Genomic DNA, 22001 nt, shown 5'->3' on the forward strand with positions numbered 1-22001 from the left:
GGAGATAACCAGAATGACTCCTGGATCTTTGCCTTGGCCGTCCTTCTGAGCAGCACGTTTGTATACAACAGCATGGGAACCATCAACCAGATGGCCATGGACCAACTGCAGTATCCTTTTTTTTCCAGTGGTCCAGAAAAACCGAAATCTAGAAAATGACAGCTTCATATTTTCATCAGGTAGAGTGGTGTGTAACTGCAGAAGAATTCATAAGTCCCCTTCTTAATGACTCCCATTATGCTCAACATCCAAGTTTACTTCCATCACACCCAGAAATCCAAGACTTCCTGGTATCTCAGATTTTATTGTACTTTTGTTTACTTATTGATCATCTCCCTCACTAGAATGTGAGATAGTATCCTTAGATACTTAGTGGCACAAGGCTCTGTAGATCCCCTATTGGACTTAATCTCATTTCCAATGCCAAACTCTCAACATGCTCTAAAACTCATGCTCTCATTCAGCAAATCTCTACATCTTTACCTCTCCTCTAAGTATGTTCTTCTGAGTTTTGTCTATACCTTGTGGACATTGTTTTCCTTACAGACCTCTCCAATGGTCTCAGTGGTGATTGTTTTCACCCATACTTTGTATGTTATAGGTCCCAGAAAATTTAGGTAACCTCCTTGCTCCTTATGACTACAGATACTTTCTCATTCTCTTCCCATTAAAAAGAGGAGCTCCTGCCCAGCCGGTGTGGCTCAGTGGTTGAGTGTCGACCATGCACCAAGAGGTCGCCAGTTCAGTTCCTGGTCAGGGCACAAGCCCAGGTTGTGGGCCTGATCTCCAGTTGGGGGCATGCAGGAGGCGGCCAATCGATGTTCTCGCTCATCAATGTTTTTATCTCTCTCTCTCTCTCCATTCTGTCTAAAATCAATAAAGAAAAAAATATTTAAAAAGAGGACCTCCTTTGAAGGACATGCACTGAGACTGCACCATCCCTCATTACTGCAGTCATCTACCAACTTCCTTGTAAACACACCCTTCATTATTAAAAATTTTAGCTCCTAGTTCACTGTATCCTGAGAAACTTTATCCACGAGTAATATTCATCTAACACTCTGATCTCTCAGTTTCATCACCTCATAGCTTATCCTCCACTCTCCTACATCACCTAGTTTTGGTCATTATCAACAGCTTCAACATTTCTATAACTTAGTTTCAACTATTGTCCTGTTTTAGCTTTTGTAAAGGTTACCTTCATGGTCCTACATCTAATAGTTAATTCTCATACTATTAGACCGCTCATTAGCATTTGGAAAACTTGGTTGTTTTTTGCATAGAATGTCACCCTTTCCTATTATTCCACTTTCCTCATTGGCTATACCTTTGCTGTTTACTTTGTTGCATATTCTTGGCTTCTAAATATTACAGCTCTTTAATTCTTGAGCATCTTCTACTCTTCCTCTATTCTCAGTTCTTAAGTGATCTCATCTGACTCAAGGCTTTTAGGCACCTGTGTGTCAGTTACCATATCCTTGGTATATGCAACCATGACCACTGCTCTCAGACCCAAACTTGTAAATCTAGCTATTTTCACAGCATCTCCATTTAGACGGTAAGACACATCTCAAACTTAACATGTAAAATAAACAGAATTCTTAATTTTTCTATTCAAAAGCACTCCTTCACTATCACAGCAAATTCCATAACCTTCACACAGGTTCTTGGATCAAAAACTTTTTATTGATCCCGGATGATTTCTTTCTTTATATCTTAGAAACTACTAGTTGGCAAGTCTTGTCAGCTCTACTGTCATAGGTATTTACACAGGCTGACCAGCTCTCACCACTTCCTGCACAATAACTCTAAGCCTGTCTTCTCTCCTCTGGGTTACTTCCTTAACTACCTATCCCCTCTCTCTGCTTACACTCCTGCCTCTCAGATACGCAACACCAGTCAGAATGATCTTTTAAAACCCAGCATCAAGTCATATCCCTTCTGAGCCTAAAGCTTCCCAGTGGCTTCTCATTGAGTTTAGATTAAAATTCAAACTCTTAATGGCTTACATGGTCTGTACCCTATCCATTCTAGGACTTTGGCCCTAGCCAAATTGGCCTGCTCACTATATGTTAGACACACACTGTTATTTCTTATCTAAGGGTGTGTAAGTGCTCTTTCCTCTGCCTGAAATTCTCCTACAGTGAATTTGTTCATGGCTGACTCCCACAATTCATTCAGATCTCTGCTCAGATAACCTCAGAGAAAATTCACTTAACCACGTAAACCAGCACCACATGCAGACACAGTTATTTTCTAACCTTTAGCACTGTTCGTTTTTCTTCAAGATAATTATTATCAATATCTCAAATCTTATTTTTTTTTAGTTATTCATTATTTGTCTTTGTCTTTCTGACTGGAACATATGCTCTATGATGGTAACACTGTCTCATTTACTGCGATATTCTTAATCTCTAGAACAGTGCCTGGTTCATAGTGAGTGCTCTATAGATGTTTATGGAATGAATGAAAAAAATGAATAAATGAATGAATGAACTAATTAAGGAAAAAAATAGTTTAGCTGAGCTTTAGGAGAAAATATTGCATAAAAAATGCTACTTCTTTTCTGTGGTTTTCCTATATTAGTATCTCAGCTATGTAACAGAGCTGACTGATCGAATCAAGGCGAAATCCTCACCTGATAATAGTGAAGTTGAGGACTCAGCTGACTTCATGAGTTTCTTTCCAACCTTTGTGTGGACTCTAAGAGATTTCTCCCTGGAGCTAGTAGCAAATGGACAACCCATTACTGCTGATGAATACCTGGAGTTGTCACTGAAACTAAAACAAGGTGACTAGGACTGATCATTGTGTGACAAATAGAAAACAATATCAAACTGACTATGTATGTGTAGGTACTAAAAATTATAATTTTGTAACTGTTTGATTCTGGCTCTTCTATTAGAGGAAATGAAAACATTCCTTGGCTGAACCAGATAAATCCAATTTTAAGTTATCTCCCTCTTCCTGGAGAAAAAATTCTCTACCTTTCAATTTTTTTTTTCCTGACCCATCATGAGTTTGTTTTTATCTCTTTACATAGGATTTGTGCAAATTACACAGTTGAAGTGCCATATATTTGAGGCATTTAGTGTAAAGTTGTTCTACTTCTAATTTTCATTCCTGTAGGTACTGATATAAAAAGTAAAAACTTTAATGAACCTCGGTTGTGCATCCGAAAGTTCTTTCCAAAGAAGAAATGCTTCATCTTTGACCGTCCTGCTTCAAGGAAGCACCTTATCCACCTGGATCAGCTACAGGAGAAAGATCTGAACCCAGAGTTCAGGGAACAAGTAGAAGACTTCTGCTCCTACATCTTCAAATATTCTGAGGCCAAGACTCTCTCGGGCGGCATCATAGTCAATGGGCCTCGTAAGTTCTTCTCACTCCCCACTTCTTACCTGGACTTTCCTTCTGTCCATTCTGGAGAATAAAGGAGGGGGGTAAAAGGGTTACTTAGGACAAATACATAGTCTAATGATGCTCAAGAAAGCACACCACAAAAACTGCATTGCGAACTTTATGTGGCAAGTAAAACTATTTCTGGTGTTATCTAATATTTATATGAGTAAGGCGAATAAAGGAAAAGAACTAGAGTCCATCTTTGCATAGTAACCTCTCCACCAACTTCCCACACCTCTATTTATGAAATGTTCTTCCACAAGATCTATATAGATTAACAAAATCAGGAGAAGGCAAATACTCCATTGATGTGAGGTTTTGCTATTGACCTTAGCATAAGTCTCTTATTCAGCAATTCAGAAATAATTGAATTGACTAGAAATGCCTGCAAGGCACCAACCCTAGGTAGAATGGTAGATAGAAAATATGTTATTTCTATCCTCGTTCCAGCACAACAGGAGTAAAGGTACTGAAATTTTAACAATTATAATGGTAAATGAAGAACAGCACAATAAATCAAAATAATAGGCTGCTACGAGAGAGTAAAGAGTAGCCTGGCCAGTATGGCTCAGTGGATAGAGCATCATCCCATGCATCAAAGAGTCATGGGTTCAATTCCTGGTCAATGGCATGTACCAAGGTTGCAGGTTTGTTCCCTGGCCCCAGTCAGCTGGGGTGCATGTAGGGGGTAACTAATTGATGTGTCTCTCTCACACCAATGTTGCTCTCTCTCTTTCTCTCTCCCACTCCCTCCCTTCCACTCTCTTTACAAAATAAAAATTAGTAGAAAGATATCTTTGGGCAAGGACTAATAAAGAAAGAAATGTAGGCAGGTGGGAGATAATTTGCATTCAAAGATAGAGAATATTTGTATCTTAAAGTGACATGTAAGCCCAGTGTGGCTCAGTGGTTGAGCATTGACCCATGCACCAAGAGATCACCAGTTTATTCCCTGTCAGGGCACATGCCCGGGTTGTAGGCCAAATCCCCAGTGGGGGGGGGGGGGGCCATGCAGGAGGCAGCCAATCGATGTTTCTCTCTCTTCCTCTCCCTTCCTCTCTCTCTAAAAATCAATTTAAAAAATGTTTAAGTGACATATAAAATGATAACTTAAAAATGAGTATGAATTTACCAGAATATTAGATGGAATAGCTTTGCAGACAGAGATAATATCATGTGAGAAGGACTGAGACAGGAAAGAACTCTGCAACTTCAACAAAGTGAAAGAAAGATACTGTGCTTTGAATAAGAGTACAAAGCACAAGAGTAGCATCACGACTATAGAAGCTTGCAGGGTCAGTACTTGAAAGAACCTGTAGATGACTTCAAGGGGATTAGAGGTTAAACACAAATGGGACAATCTTGAGGAATTTTACACAGAGAGGTAAAACTATCTAATTTATATCTAAAACTGCCTTTCTGGGTATTTTGTAGATGACGTGTTGGAGGGATGTAAAGGAAGTGATGAGAAGATGGCTGGTATTTGCAATATTTTAGTAGTAAATGAGGATTTTATTAGGCTAAGATTATGGTAATGGAGACAATCGAAATGGACAGAATCCATACATGTTGTGAATATCAACTCCATAAGGCGTGATGATGTGTGGGGGGAATTAGGATTCTAGAGTTCTGAAATTAAGCAACTGCTTGAATGGATGTCATTCACTGGGATTTCCTGGGATATAAGACTTTCAATGCAAAAACCTGCAAACCTGGCTGAGTTCATCACATTTCATGTAGCTCTGATGAGACAATATCTAGGAATACCTATTTATTTAAGTCAGACACAAGACTAGTGGCCTGCTGCAGGCATACACACACACACACTCACACACTCACACACAAACACATGCACACACGAATTAAGTTTTCTCCTTAGCCTTCTTCATAAAGTGATAGGGAACAGAAAGAAAGGCAGAGAAAAAGAAGATGTAGAATGTTTGAGAAAGATCAATACCTAATATCTTGGTCCCAAAATATTGTATTCTGATCCATTCATTGCAATATCTTCCTTTTGGATGCGAGAAGGAGAAGAAAAGAAAAGCTTTAAACTTCGCTGAATCTAGAGGTTAGCAAAATAATCCATCACTACCCTCCCTCAGAAAATCCTTAAACTATTGTTTGTGACAATAGAAAAGCATATAAAATATTCTAGCAGTTGATTCTAAACAATTAAATAATTAAATTTACATTCTAAGGAATAAGCAGATTATGGTTTGTTCCTCTCCCTCACCTCCTGATAATTGCTATTTTTTAATAAAAATTCTCTTCGGTAGGACTGGAGAGCCTGGTTGCGACCTATGTCAATGCCATCAGAAGTGGGGGTCTGCCCTGCATGGAGAACGCAGTCCTGGCCTTGGCCCAGATCGAGAACTCGGCCGCAGTGCAAAAGGCCATTGCCTACTATGACCAGCAGATGGCTGGGAAGGTGCAGCTGCCCACAGAAACCCTCCAGGAGCTGCTGGACCTGCACAGGGACACTGAGAAAGAGGCCATCGAAGTCTTCATCAAGAATTCTTTCAAGGATGTGGGCCAAAAGTTCCAGAGGGAATTAGCGGTATATATGCTGTTCTAGATCACAAGAGGCAGAAAAATCTGGGCCTTCCTAGACATGAATAGTTCTACCTAGACCCAAAGATAGAAGCACTCAGTTAATATATACTCACTTGCAATCATTCCTAAAAGAATAGAATACTCCAGCGTCAGTTCTATAGACCATGGCACCATAACCAACTATTTATTACAAATATCCTCTTATGTTAATTTTTCTTCTCTGGATGCCATATTTTCAGCAAATGAGTACATTGTAACACTGTGTTTATATAAAATTATTTTAATTAATTTTCTCTTTTAAAGTTAATCAAAGGTACAGTACTTTCATGTTCCCTGCCAACAATCTGGTAGAATTCAACTGCTTTTGAAAACATTAAAAGTGTTTTGTCTTTAGTAAAGCAATGGCAAAATTTTCAGAAAACCAAAAAAGTTGAACCAATCATAAGATGCTACTTAAGAATGTTTTCAAGTCTGAGTCCTTACAAATTAAAAAAGAATTGTTGAATGACAATCCCTCCCCTGGCTTGCAAGGCAGAATTTTATAAATTTTACCTTCCTGCATTTAAAGGTTCCAATGAAATTAGATAGTCACTGTAAGCAGACAATGGACACCCTTCCGGACTAATGGAAAAGCTTAATACAAATAGTTCTCTTGAATGATTTTAACATAGGTAAATGTATTTTTATTAGGCTTTCTCAATAGTGAAAATTCCTGGGATAAAATCTTCATTACCTTCCTTAGCCTTATACTGACAAAATCTACAAAAATATTTTCATTTTAAACATTATATCAATAATTATGGTCTTTTTCCTGAGCACTTATGAAAAAGTCAGTGGGTTTAATACATTACATCACTGCATATAATACTGACATGAAATCTATGAAATAGACATAATTTCCCCTGTCTTGCCAACAAGGAAACTTCAATTCACAAAGGTTGAGTGTCACAAAGCCACAAGTGGTGACCCAGGGGCTCCAGGCCTGCCTGACTCCAATGTGTGTGCTCTAAACCATTTGGAATTGGACTTGAAAGGAGAAGCCTCATGTGGAAGAGTGTCTGTGCTTTCAGAGCCATTGTCTGGAGCAGGAAAAGTAGGGAAGGGAGCTTCAGATGATCACAAGCAGAGAAGTAGAGGTATTTTTTAAACCTAGCACTCTTCTTTGGGCTACTCTGGAGTCTCGCAGCCAGGTCAGGGCGGGGGGAGGACTGTCTGCATGCCATAATCTCTGCAAGAGAAGCATTTCTCTGTGGTCTGCGCATGGTGACATCCTCCTCGTGGCTGACTGTACCACCTGTGTTCTTTTGTCACTCCACAGAAATGTTTACTAGCAAAACGCGATGACTTTTGTAAGCAAAACGTGAAAGCATCATCAGATTACTGCATGACCTTACTTCAGGATATTTTCAGTCCTCTTGAAGAAGATGTGAAGCAGGGGACATTTTCTAAACCAGGAGGCTATTATCTCTTTATTCAGAGGAAAGAAGAGCTGAAGAATAAGTACTACCAGGTGCCCAAAAAGGGGATACAGGTAAACTACCTACTGAGTCCTATTTCTGAGAACTTGCTGAGGTGACTCTTTTAAACTGCACTGGGGAACAGCTGAAAGGTGACTGGTACATAGTGCCTCTGCCCTCACTCATCTACCCTCTGATTTATTCAGTAAGAGAGACCACCACGGGACGGAGATCATGTTCCTCCCTGGGAGCCTTCAAAAAGAAAAAAGGTTTCTAGAATTAATTCATTAATTTACTCATCTATTGATTCGATAATCATATATTCAGGTCTAACTCTATATCTCGTCTTAATCAAATTTCTGGGGCTAAGGCAATATTTTAAAAAGTCATCTCAAAGTATTTACCAGAAGTAAACAGGCTATAGCTTACAGGCAAACGTAATAGTAGTTAACACATATAGAGCTTGTTGTGTTTCAGGAAATGAAAGGGCTTAATTCATTCAATTCTCACAATAACCCCACAAGGTACATATTAGTAACCCCATTTTATAAATAAGAAAATTGAGACACAGAGAAGTAAAAGAACTCATCCAAGAACACATAGGTACAACTGGAGTGCAAATCCAGATAGCAGACTGTGCTCTTAACAATTTCTTTATGTTAGTATATTCAGGTTATATCCGTTAAAATTAAGTTTGAGTACATGTTAATTTTAAAAAGAGTGGTTTAGAAAAGACAAAAATTTCTCTCTTGTGTGCAAGAAGTGATGAAGAGGGAGTCCAGGTTGATGATGACAACTCCATAATAATATTGTTCTCAGGCCTCTTCCTTCATTCAGTTCTAGCCCCTTAGCACACAGTCTCTTGCTTTAAGGTCCATTTATGGCCTAAGATGGCTGCTAGAGTTTAACCCACTAGTTTCATATTACAGGTGGAAAGAAAAGAGAAAAACAGTACAGTAAAAGATCTCTGGGTCCGCTCTCTTTAAGGTGATTTCCAAGAAGTACTGTAGCCCTCTGCTTAAGTGCTATTGGCCAGAATGTAATCCTTATGGGTACCCACTACCAGGGATGTGGAACAGAAAATACAATTTTTATCATGGTCCTCAATCTGCCCAGGTGAAAAAGAATTCAGAGTTCTGTTACTAAGGACAAAGGGGAGAATAACATTAGGATGACTCTAGCAGTTATCATCACTGTGACAAAAAGTGCTCTAAAGGAAAAAGAAAGGAGATTATAGACATAGAAGAGGAAGGAAATGTGATGCTATTTTATATGTATGTTTTCACAGAAGACCTTTCAGGTAAAGTGTTGTTTCAGCAGAGTCTTTACAGGAGTGATGGAGTGAGTCAAATGGATATCTAGGCCAAGAACGTGTCCAAGTGGAAAACTCAGAAAAGTACATTGGTTTACCATCTAGGAATAGCAAGGAATGTGGCAGGAGGGCAGTGAGTCAAGGAAGAGGTAGAAGGAGATGAGGTCAGGGGGGTGTTCGAAAGCCAGAGTCCAGACAAGGTAGTGCCTTGGAAACCACGGAGAATACTGGAATTTTATTCGGAAAGTGTAGGAAAATCAGTAGAGGGTTTTGTGCATACATGTGACGTGATCTTTCTTAAAACCATATAGCATCACACTAACTGCTCTGTGAAGAATGGACTGAGGAGTAAAAGTAGAGAAACCAATTCTGAAGTGAATGGAATGGTCCACAGTGGTTTTCTAAACCACTCTTCTTAAAATTAATATGTACCCAAACCTAATTTTAACTGATATAACCTGAATATACCAATATAAAGGAATAGTTAAGAGAACAGTCTGCTATCATTACGATGTCTGGAACCAGGGTGCTTGGGAGGAGCAGCTGACAAGCACTGGGTTCTGGTTGGTTTAATTTTGAAGATAGAGCAAACATTATTAGCTAATGATGTGGGATGTGTTATTTAAAAAAAAATACATAAAGATATATATATTTACACACACACACATACATATATATCTCAAAGGGTAACTGTAAGGTTTTTAACCCATACAGTTATAAAACCAGACTTACTAATCAAATTACTAAAATTGGGGTGATAGGGAATAAAACAGGTTCAAGAGGTGATCCAGAGTTGGCTTTTAGGCCAGTTTAGTTTGAAAAGCTATTTGAATTTTACAATAATTGTTATATAGGTGATAACACTAAATTGAATTAACACATGCATTGCTGAGTTTTGTTTAAATCCATAGTCTCCGTTTCTTGATTCTAACTTCCTTTGCATTACTAGGCAGAAGAGACCCTGAAGAAATACTTGGACTCCAAGGATAACGTGGCTGATGCACTACTACAGACAGACCAGTCACTCACAGAGAAGGAGAAAGACCTCGAAGGTGTGAACCGCCAAAAACACTGGTTAGACAGAAAACCCTAGAAATCACATTAGTTATCCAAACTAGTCCACCTGAAATCATTATTATAAAGCAAAGAATAGCAAGTATAGTTCATAGTCCTAAGGGATTTTTAAACTGCTATTTGTGGTCATCTTTTGTGTACTCAGTACAAAAATTATCATCAGAAATTTCCTCTGAGAAATAAGACTACAACAAAGGTGCAGGGGGGGGGGGGGGCAAAAGGCAAAATAAGGCTGTAACAATTTAATCATCATGTTTCTCTGCTTGTTTTTCTTTCTAAGTGCAACGTGTGAAAGCCGAATCAGCAGAGGCTACAGCAAAAATGTTGGAGGAAATGCAAAAGAAGAATCAACAGATGATGGAGGAGAAAGAAAAGAGTTATCAGGAACATTTGAAACAATTGACTGAGAAGATGGAGCTGGACAGGGCTAAGTTAAAGGCAGAGCAAGAGGAGAATATAAGTCGTAAACTTCAGGTATTCCATTCTGCCATCATCATTTTATCTTCCAAGGCATTGAATCAAAAACACTGCTTAGAAGTTAGAGCATATGTCACAGTAGAGAATTTTCTAGCCCAGCCCTGGCCAGTGTGGTTCAGCAGATAGAGTGTAGGCTCCTGTAATAAAGGGCCTCAGGTTTGATTCCCAGTCAAGGGCATGTACCTGAGTTGCAGGTTCTATCCCCAGCCCCCATCAGGGTTTTGCAGGAGGCAACCAATCGATGTGTCTCTCTCACATTGATGCTTCTCTCTCTCTCTCACTCTTTTCTTTCCTGTCTATCTAAAAATCAATGAAAAAATATCCTTGGGTGAGAATTAACAACAAAAAAAGGGTTTTCTGGCCCAAACACTAGTAGACACTTAATTCTCTTATTGCTTTTCCTGATGACCATCTCTGGTTACTAAAGGGTATTTACTTACAAAATAAAATTTCATGGATCTTTTATGATCAAATCTAATAAACAAAAGCTACTTACTGCAGGCACTGCACAATGGCTTTACAGTCATTCTGTGATCAAATGTTCGTTATGTTGTAGGTACCATAGGTACCATGTATTCTCATTTCAAATGAGGAAATTACAACTTCATGAGAGATAAGTAATGTTCCTGAATCCTGCCTTGTGGAAGAATAGCTGGTCTGTCTATCCTACTCAGTAGAGTCAATGGTGATTTTGTTTCTGTTGTCCCTGGTATAACTTTATCTCTGTAGGCACCCTAATGAATAGGAAGACTCCATGATCAGCTACACAATTAATCATATAACTATATACCCAGGCTGCCTGTATCTTCCTGTTCTCCATTGTTGAGTCCTAATGTCCAGAAATACAGTGTGGACCAGAGCAGGCGCTGATCTCTTCAACATATTCCTGTTATTTTGCCACAAAGTTTTGGAGATTGTACTAAGTTCCCTAATCAAACAGCTGCCATGATTCTGAATTATGTAGTAGCCTTTCCAATGGAATTTTCTTATCTTTCTTACCTTCTTAGACATGTTTTGGAGAATCAACACTACCTAGATCAGAGTTGAAGAGAAACAAAAATAATGGATTTTCCAGAAAGACTGCTGCGTTTGGGTGAAGCGGGCCAAGAATATGATTCTGGGTCACTAACGTTTTTTTTTAATTTAAGGGAAGAGCATTTCTCTAGCTAAATAAAGCCCAGAAAAATTACTGGCAGGCATATAAGACTTCAGAGAGAGTGATATAATAGTTGTTAAGAAAGGCACAATTTCAAAAGTAAGGTTCAAAAACTCATGAGGGACTAACATAGGTATTGACACAGGGAATAATCAGGCAAATGTGGGAAATGTTTAAATTGTGTGAGTCAATTTCCACCTTCTCTTTCAGGAACAAGAACGGCTTCTCAAGGAGGGATTCGAGGGAGAGAGCAAGAAACTTCAAAATGAGATAAACGCTCTACGCACAAGCAGACATGTGACCCCAATATGTAGCATACTCTAAAAATCCCAGGGACATAATTTCCTAGCCAGTTCCCCTCCCCTCCATTAGGAACAACCTGAAAGAGCAACTTCAGAATGTGAAACAATTGCCACTAAACTAAAATTAGAATCATGGTGATTGCAATTTTGTTCAGCCATAAAATTTGAAAAGATGAAATAAACTGTAAAGGCAAAATTTTCCCTACTGAGTGATTCAGTGCATGCTTAATTATAGTAATAATGATTAGTACAATTCTTAACTGGATCCTATGTATGAAACCAAGTCTAAAGACCCTTAAAATTGTATAATGGAATGCATTTTACAATGGGGAGCTATCAGGCAGGTTCTGTTGAAGGTAGATTTGCTTTCCCTCACATACATCACCCTCGTAGATGTTCTAAGCCCCATGTTGTTGCTCAGGGTTTACCTTGGTCTTGGGTGAGGGTTGGAGTGTTGTGACATAGGACAACACTTCTGATGGAAGCTGAATAGAGTCATGGGCACAGCTGATCATCACTGTTGCAAAGTGGTCATTGGCTTATGGGCTGGCTGCAAATAAAGGAGACCCAGGACAACTGATTTCAAGGTGCAGACAGTGTACAGTTCTTGTTTGGGTGGCAGCAACATGGTCTGTAGCGACTCTAGGGTAAAGGTAAAAGAAGTACTGCCTCTGTGCACAATGATTAAAGGGGAGTGCTTCACATGTGCTGTCTACAAAATTCTTCTGGGTAATTACCATCCTGTCCATGGGCCACCATTTCTCTTTCATCTGCTCTCTTTTCCTTAGTCTTTTCCCTCCCACAGTTCAGAGAGTAACTTCTCCAGGCACAGAAAGGGAAGTTTGAACTCAAACTTGAAATAAATTCATTTTTATTTCTCTGAGAACCATAACTATAATCCTGCAAAACCTAATCCTGGACTCTAATTTGGTGTTTGCCTTTCTACTTTTGTGTTGGAACAACATTTTGAGGGGGGAAAATGAACTTTGACTTTGAACTCATACCATGTGCAAACATAAATTTGAGATGAATCACAGTCTTCATTGTTAAAGCTAATACTACAAACCTTCTAGAAGAAAACTTAGAAGAAAATCTTTCTAATCTTGGGATAGGTAAAAATTTCTTAAACAGGATATAAAATTATCACTGCATACAAGAAAAAAAATAAATTAGACGTTGTCAGAATTAAAATATTCCATAGCTATTATACACAACACAAGAAATAACAAATGCTGGTGAAAAGGGAACCCTTGTGCACTGTTAATGGAACTGATATTCATGCCACTACGATGAAAAACAGTATGTAGGTTACTCAAAAATAAAATAAATGAGTAAAACAACTCTATGATCAGCAATCCCACTTCTGGGTATTTATCCAAAGTAAACAAAACAGTATCTCAGAAAGCTATATGTATGCCAATACTCATTGCAACATTAGTTACAATAACCAGGCTACAAAAACACTCTAAGAGTTTTTGACAACTGTATGGATAGAGAAAATGTGGCATATCCATATTTATCATTATATACATGTCTATATCTATATCAAGATATAGATTATATATATAATGGAATATTACTCAGTCATTATAAAGAAGGAAATAGTACCATTTGCAACAAAATAGATGGGCCTTGGGAACATTTGTTAAGTGAAATAAGTCAAGACAGAGAAAGACAAATACCAGATGATCTCACATATATGTGAAATGAAAAATAACCCACCAAAACCAAGAGAATACATTGGTGGTTGCCAGAGAGCAGAGGTAGGGAGTGGGAGAAATAAGTAAAGTCAAAAGACACAAACTTATAGTTATAAGATAAGTCATGAGGATAAAATGTACAGTATGGCAACTATAGTTAATTATATTATACTGCTTATTTTAAAGTTGATAAGAAAGTAGGAGGATTCCAAAATGGCAGCGGAGTGAATGGAAGCTACACAGACCATTGCCCAGGACAAAACTAAATTACAACAAAAATAAAGACAAATCGTCAGGAAAAAGCAACAGAAAAGCAGCTTGGAGAGCCATATAACCAGGGACACTGACTCAATCTTGGAAAAATTTCAAAGGCGTGAGAGGGGGGCTGGGAGCCCACAGACAGCAGCGGCCTTAGCTGGGAGCAGCGCCCTTGGGGTTACACTCCCAAGCGGCTCCAGAGCGCAGAGCCAGGACAGATGCTAAAACAGCTACAGCCACTTACCTTGGGCTCCAGCAGAGGGAGGGCAGACTGGACTGGAACTGTGTGGGGACACTCGGGATTTGGAGGGGGCACAGAGCTTTTGCTGAGTTGTGGCCACACAGGACAGTGGCCATCTTACTCCTTCCCAGGGCTCTGGAGAGAGGCTGTGGCCTCTCCCTTGGAGATTCAACCCCACCCAGAGGAAATTGAAATACAAATTGAAATTCATTAACAACCAGCATCTGCCCACCCTCGGGAAATCCCCTTACTCTGAACACCTGAGGGAGTTTTTCATTCAACTCAGAAGCCAAGGCTCTTCAAGTAACTGCCACTAATAGCCTCCAGGCAAAAGCTACAGATTAAGTGAACAATTTCTGGGCTTGAAACTCTGCCCAGGAAGGTAAGACTTCACAGTGGTGTTTAACATGGGTCCACCCAACTTATCCAAACCCAGTAGAGGGTGCCACAAACAGCACAACACCAATACCCATAGGGAAAATTTGGCAGGCTCCAAAGCCCACTGTGATAGCCAAAATGGTAAAATAAAGAAACAAATGCCCAATTAAAGAACAAGAGACCTCTACTAAAGATGAGATAAATGAGGTGCAGTTAAGCAAGTTATCAGAGGTAGAATTCAGAGCCATGATCTTGAGGAAGCTTGACAGCATGTGTAAAGACATGAGTAAAGACATAGAAATGTTCAAAATCAACCAGTTAGAAATAAAAAACTACCAAGAAGAAATGAAGAATAACATATCAGAAATAACATATTGGAAGGTCTAAACAGCAGAGTACAGGAAACAAAGAACTGGATCAGTGAATGAGAAGACAGGGTAGAAAAAAATCAACCAATCAGGAAACCAAAAGGAAAAAACAATTAAAAAACAGGAATATAGCTTAAGAGAACTGTGGGACAACTGGAAAGGTAATAATATTCGTATCATAGGAGTCCCCAAAGAAGAAGAAAATGAGCAAGGGTTAGAGAGTATATTTGAAGAAATAGTGAGAGAAAACTTCCCTAATTTGGTGAAGGAAGAAGGCATTCAATTTCAAGAAGCACAGAGAGCCTCAGGTAAGAAGAATCCAAACAGGCCTACACCAACACATAGTAATCAAAATGCCAAAAATTAAAGACAAAAGGAGAATCCTAAAGGCAGCAAGAGATAAGCAACAGGTTACCAACAAAGAAACCCCCATAAGGCTCTCAGCTGACTTCTCTACAGGAACAGTATGGGCCAGAAGGAAATGGCATGAGGTACTCAAGGTCATGAAAAACAAGGATCTGAATCCAAGACTACTCTACCCAGCAAGGCTATCAATCAAAATAGAAGGTCAAATAAAGAGCTTCACAGACAAAAAAAAAGACTATGGGAACACATTAGCACCAAACCAGCAGTGCAAGAAATGTTTTTAAAAGCTACTGTAATTATCAGGGAACATAGGAAGAAAAATATAAGAACACTAAATAAAAATAGCAATAAATAAGTACATATCAATAATCACCTTAAAAGTAAATGGATTGTGATGCAGTAAAATACACAGATTAGGTGATTGAATAAGAAAGGATGACTCATCTATATGTTGTTTACAAGAGACCCACCTCACAACAAAAGACTCACATAGGTTGAAAATGAAAGGATGGAAAGAAATCTTCCAAGCAAATAGAAAAGAAAAAAAAAAAAAGCTGGGGTAGCAATACTCATATCTGATAAAATAGGTTTCAAAATGAAGGCCATAACTAGAGACAAAGAAAGCCACTAAATAATATTGAAAGGATTTATTCAACAGAAAGATATAACCTTGAAAAACATATATGCACCCAATATAGGGGCACCAAAATATATTGAAAATCTTCTGGAAGACTTCAAAGGAGAAACCAATCACAATACAATCATAGCAGGGGACTTCAACACCCCACTGACATCACTGGATAGATCCTCTAGAAAGAAAATTAGCAAGGAAACAGAGACTATAAATGAAGCACTAGACCAATGGATTTAATAGATATCTACAGAGAATTACACCTCAAAACTGCAGAATTCACACTCTTCTCAAGTGCACATGGGACATTCTCAAAGATAGACCACATGTTAGGACACAAACTAAGTCTCTCTGAGTTCAAGAAGATTGAAATCATCTCAAGCATCTTCTCAGATCACAATGGCATGAAACTAGAAATCAATTGCAACAAGAACATGCAAGGACATTTCAACATATGGAGGCTAAATAGCATGTTAATACACAATGAATGGGATACTGAGGTGATCACGAAAGAAATTTAAAACTTCCTGAAAACCAATGAAAATGAAGACACAACAACACAAAATCTATGGGATGCAGCGAAAGCAGTTCTGAGAGGGAAGTTCATAGCACGACAGGCCTACCTCAAGAAACAAGAAAAATCTCTAATAGACTATCTAAATTCACAACTTAAAGAACTAGAAAGCAAACAAAAAGAAAACCCCAGAGCAAGGAGAAAAAAGAAAATAGTAAATACCAGAGCAGAAATAAATGATATAGAGACAAAAAAAAAAAAAAAATTCAAAGGATCAAAGAAACAAAGAGGTGGTTTTTCAAAAAAATAAACAAGATTGATGAGCCCTTAGCTGGACTCACCAAGAAACAAAGAGAAAGAACCCAAATACACAAAATCAGAAATGAAAGAGGAGAAGTAACAACTGACACCATAGAAATACAAAAGGTCATTAACAACTACTATGAACAATTATATGGCAACAAATTCGACAATCTAAGTGAAATGGACAAATTTCTAGAAACACATAGTCTCCCAAAATTTGACCAGGAAGAGAGAGAAAACTTGAACAGATCAATAACAATTAGAAAATTGAAGATGTAATCAAGACTCTCCCACCAAACAAAAGCCCAGGCCCGGACAGCTTTATGGGGGAGTTTTACCAAACATTCAAAGAAGAACTAACACCATTCTTTTCAAACTGTTTCAAAAAATTCAAGAAGAAGGAAGACTTCGAAACTTGTTTTATGAGGCCAGCATAAATCTAATTACAAAGTCAGAAAACAACACTACAAAGAAAGAAAACTATAGGCCAATATCCTTGATGAACATAGATGCTAAAATTGTGAACAAAATACTAGCAAATCGGATCCAGCAATACATCAAAAAAATTATTCACCATGACCAAGTGGGATTCATCCCAAGAATGCAAGGCTGGTACAATATTTGCAAATCACTAAATGTGATACACCACATAAATAAAATGAAGAATGTAAACCCCATGATCATATCAATAGATGCCAAAAAAGCCTTCAACAAAATCCAACATCTATTTCTCATAAAAACGCTCAGCAATGTGGAAATAGAGGAATCATATCTCGACATAATAAAGGTCATATAGGAAAGACCTACAGCCAACACCATATTCAATAGGCAAAAATTAAAAGAATTTCCCTTAAGAACAGGAAAAAGACAAGGATGCCAACTTTCACCACTCTTATTTAACATAGTACTGGAAGTGTTAGCCACAGCAATCAGACAGAAAGAAAAAATAAAAGGGATCCAAACTGGAAAAAAGGAAATGAAACTGTCATTTTTCTCATATGATATGTAGAAAACCCAAGACTCCATAAAAAATTTACTAGACTTAAATGAATTTGGCAAAGTAGCAGGATACAAAATAAACGCCAAGAAATCAATGGTATTCTTATACACCAATGATAAAGTCACAGAAAGAGAAATGAAAAAAACAATCCATTTACCATCACAGCAACAAAAAATTAAGATACCTAGAAATAAACTTAACCAAAGAAATAAAGGACCTATTTGTAGAAAACTACAGGTCAATACAAAAAGAAATAGAGGAAGATATAAAAAAGTGGAAGTACATATCGTGCTCATGGACTGGAAGAATCAACATCATTAAAATGTCCATACTACCCAAAGCAATCTACAGATTCAATGTAATCCCCATCAAAATACCAATTACATACTTCACAGAACTAGAACAACTAGTTCAAAAGTTCATATGCAACCAAAAAAAGCAATCTTGAAAAGAAGAACAAAGTTGGAAGAACAATACCAGATTTTAGGTTATACTACAAAGCCACTGTAATCAAAACAGCCTGGTACTGGCACAAGAACAGACATATAGACCAGTGGAACAGAACAGAGAACCCAGAAATGGACCCAAGACAATATGCTCAATTAATATTTGAGAAAGGTGGCAAGAGCATCCAGTGGAGTAAGGACAGCCTCTTTAATAAATGGTGTTGGGAAAATTGGACAGCTACATGCAAAAAAATGAAACTAGACCATCAACTTACACCATACACAAAAATAAACTCAAAATGGATAAAAGACTTAAATGTAACTTATGAATCCATAAAAATTCTAGAAGAAAATGTAGGCAACAAAATCTCAGACATCATATACAGCAGAATTTCCACTGATACAACACCTAAGGCAAAAGAAACAGAGGGAAAAATGAACACATGGGACTACATCAAACTCAAAGACTTCTGCACAGCAAAAGAAACAACCATCAAAACAGAAGGGGATCCCACTATATGGGAGACCATAATAGCCAATGATGCATCAGATAATGGGTTACTTTCCAAAATAAAAAGAGTGCTCATACAACTCAACAAAAGGAAGACAAAGAATCCAATTAAAAAATGGGCAGAGGACCTAAATAGACACCTCTCCAAACAGGACATACAAATGGCCAAGAGAAGTATGAAGAAATGCTCAACATCACTAATCATCAGAGAGATGCAAATTAAAACAACAATGAAGTATCACCTCACACCTGTCAGAATGGCCACCATCAACAAATCATCAAACAAGTGTTGGTGAGGGTGTGGAGAAACGGGACTTTAGTACACTGCTGATGGGAATGCAGACTGGTGCAGCCGCTGTGGAAAACACTATGGTGTTACCTTGAAAAGTTAAAAATTGGCCATGGCCAGTTTGGCTGAGCAGTTAGAGCGTCGGCCCGCAGTCCATAGAGACCTGGGTTTGGTTCCCACTTGGGGCGCGTACCTCAGATGCAGTTTTTCCCCGGCCCTGGTTGGTCATGTGGGTGGCAGCCACTCGAAGTGTCCCTTTCACATTAATGTTTCTCTCTCTCTCTCTCTCTCTCTCTCTCTCTCTCTCTCTCTCTCTCTCTCTCTCCCTCTCTCTCTCCCTCCCACTCTATCTGAACAAAAAATAAAAAAAATGTCCTCGAGTGAGGATTAAAAAAAGAAAAAAAATTTTTTGCTGAGTGTGATGTCTGAAATTGTGTTGCCTACATTTTCTTCTAGGAATTTTATGGATTCATGAGTCACATTTAAGTCTTTTATACATTTTGAGTTGATTCTTGCATATGGTGTAAGTTAGTGATCTAGTTTCATTTTTTGCATGTAGCTGTCCAATTTAACAAACACCATTTATTAAAGAGGCTGTCGCCCTGGCCAGTTTGGCTCAGCTGTTAGAGCATCGGCCTGCGGTCCGGAGAGACCCGGGTTCGGTTCCCGCTAAGGGCACGTACTTCGGTTGCAGTTTGTCCCCGGCCCTGGTTGGTCATGCGGGTGGCAGCCACTCGATGTGTCCCTTCACGTCGATGTTTCTCTCTCTCTCTCCCTTCCTCTCTCTCCCTCCCACTCTATCTGTACAAAAAATGGAAAAATATCCTCGGGTGAGGATAAAATAAATAAATAAATAAAATATATATATATATTAAAGAGGTGTCTTTACTGCATTGTATGCTCTTGCCACCTTTGTCAAATATTAGTTAAGCATAATATCGTGGGTCCATTTCTGGGTTCTCCGTTCTATTCCATTGAACTATATGACTATTCTTGTGCCAGTACTAGGTTATTTTCATTACAGTAGCTTTGTAGTATAACCTGATATTCAGTATTGTGATCCCACCTACTTTGTCCTTCTTTTTCAAGATTGCTGTGGCTATTAGGGGACTTTTGGGGTTCCACATAAACTGTTGAAGTATTTGTTCTAATTCTGTGAAATATGTCATTGATCTTTTGATGGGGATTGCATTGAATCTATAGATTGCTTTGGGTAGTATAGACATTTTCATGATGTTGATTCTTCCAATCCATGAACAAGGTATGTGTTTCCACTTTTATTTCTTCCTCTATTTCTTTTTTCAATGCCCTGTAGTTTTCTGCAAATAGGTCCTTTACTTCTTTGGTTAACTTTATTCCTAGGTATCTTAATTTTTTTGCCAAGGTGGTAAATGGGATTGTATTTTTAGTTGCTCTTTCTGTGAGTTCATTATTGATGTATAAGAATGCGGTCAATTTCTTGATGTTAATTTTGTATCCTGCCACCTTGTCAAATTCATTTATTACATCTAGCATATTTTTGATGGAGTCTTTAGGGTTTTCTATGTGTAATATCATGTAATCTGTGAATAATGATAGTTTCACTTCCTCTTTTCAAATTTGGATCCCTTTTATTTTTTCTTCATGTTTGATTGCTGTGGCTAAGACTTCCAGTACCATGTTAAATAAGAGTGGTGTCAGTGGGCATCCCTGTCTTTTTCCTGCTCTTAAGAGAAATGTTTTTAGTTTTAGCCCACTGAGTATGATATTGGCTGTAAGTTTTCATATATGGCCTTTATTATGTCGAGGTATAATTTGTTTATTCCCAATTTGCTAAGCATTTTGATCAGAAATGGGTGCTAAGTTCTGTCAAATGCTTTTTCTACCTCTATTGATATGATCATATGGATTTTGTCTATCATTTTGTTTATGTGGTGTATCACATTTATTGATTTGTGAATATTGTACCAGCCTTGCATTTCTGGGATGAATTTCACTTCGTCATGGTGAATAATTGTTTTGATGTATTTCTGAATCCAATTTGCTAAGATTTTGTTCAGGATTTTGGCATCTATGTTCACTAGGAATATTGCCCTGTAGTTTTTTTTTTTTCTTCGTAGAGTCTTTATTAGGTTTTGAAGTTAAAATTATTCTGGTCTCATAAAATAAGTTTGGAAGTATTCTTTCTTCTTAAATTTCTGGAATAGTTTGAAAAGAATGAGTGTTAGTTCTTCTTTGAATATTTGGTAAAACTCCCCTCTGAAGCTGTCTGGGCCTGATCTTTTGTTTGCTGAGAGTTTCTTGATTACATCTTCAATTTCCTTAACTGTTGTTGGTCTGTTCAAGTTTTTTACCTCTTCTCAGTTCAGTTTTGGGAGACTTGTGTTTCTGGAAATTTGTCCATTTAGCTTAGATTGTCCAATTTGTTGCCATATAATTGTTTATAGTATTTGTTAACAATCCTTTGTATTTCTGTGGTGTCAGTTGTTACTTCTCCTCTTTCATTTCTGATTTTATGTATTTGAGTTCTCTCTGTCTGTCTCTTGGTGAATCTACCTAAGGGTTCATCAGCCTTGTTTAGTTTTTTTTTTTTTTAAGAACCTTGTTTCATTGATTTTTTAAATTTTTTTTTTTTTTTTTTGGTCTCCATATCATTTATTTCTGCTCTGATCTTCACTATTTCCTTCTTTCTACTTCCTCTGGGGTTTTCTTTTTGTTTGCTTTTTAGTTCTTTAAGTTGTGAGGTTAGATAGTCAATTAGACATTTTTTCTTGTTTCTTGAGGTATGCATATAGTACTATGAACTTCCCTCACAGAACTGCTTTCGCTGCATCGCATTAATTTTGTGTTGTGTCTTCATTTTCATTGGTTTTCAGGAAGTTTTTAATTTCTTCCTAAATCTCCTTGGTAACCCATTCATTGTTTATTAACATGCTATTTAGCCTCCATGTGTTGAAATGTCCTTGCATGTTCTTGTTACAATTGATTTCTAGTTTCATGCCATTGTGATCTGAGAAGATGTTTGAGATGATTTTAATCTTCTTGAACTTAGAGAGACTTAGTTTGTGTCCTAACATGTGGTCTAGCTTTGAGAATGTCCCATGTGCACTTGAGAAGAGTGTGAATTCTGCATTTTTGAGGTGTAATTCTTTGTAGATATCTATTAAATCCATTTGGTCTAGTGCTTCATTTAGAGTGTTTGTTTTCTTGCTAATTTTCTGTTTAGAGGATATATCCAGTGATGTCAACAGGGTGTTGAAGTCCCCTGCTATGATTGTATTGTG

General features: G+C 37.9%; 1 protein-coding gene and 1 long non-coding RNA gene across 4 annotated transcripts in view; one reads left to right on the forward strand and one right to left on the reverse strand.

Moving 5' to 3' along the window:
- LOC118627273 overlaps positions 1-22001 on the reverse strand; it is a 44022-nt gene that overhangs the window by 8362 nt on the left and 13659 nt on the right. For both annotated transcript variants that reach the window (XR_004959042.1, XR_004959041.1), the window contains exon 2: positions 3402-3423. This is a non-coding gene — a long non-coding RNA (uncharacterized LOC118627273). The remainder of the gene's footprint in view (positions 1-3401; positions 3424-22001) is intronic.
- LOC118627269 (guanylate-binding protein 1-like) overlaps positions 1-22001 on the forward strand; it is a 105942-nt gene that overhangs the window by 6453 nt on the left and 77488 nt on the right. The window contains exons 4-11 of one of the 2 annotated variants that reach the window (XM_036257570.1): positions 1-110; positions 2595-2791; positions 3130-3372; positions 5679-5959; positions 7274-7486; positions 9674-9776; positions 10079-10272; positions 11642-12644. The exons of the other annotated variant lie outside the window; for it this stretch is intronic. Of the exons in view, the coding sequence (XP_036113463.1) occupies positions 1-110; positions 2595-2791; positions 3130-3372; positions 5679-5959; positions 7274-7486; positions 9674-9776; positions 10079-10272; positions 11642-11755 (1455 nt within the window). The 3' untranslated portion in view covers positions 11756-12644. Of the gene's footprint in view, positions 111-2594; positions 2792-3129; positions 3373-5678; positions 5960-7273; positions 7487-9673; positions 9777-10078; positions 10273-11641; positions 12645-22001 lie in introns of those variants that run through there. 2 annotated transcript variants of the gene reach the window in all.

The sequence above is a fragment of the Molossus molossus genome, unplaced genomic scaffold, assembly GCF_014108415.1.
Source record: "Molossus molossus isolate mMolMol1 unplaced genomic scaffold, mMolMol1.p scaffold_m16_p_12, whole genome shotgun sequence".
NCBI classification, from domain to species: Eukaryota; Metazoa; Chordata; class Mammalia; order Chiroptera; family Molossidae; genus Molossus; species Molossus molossus.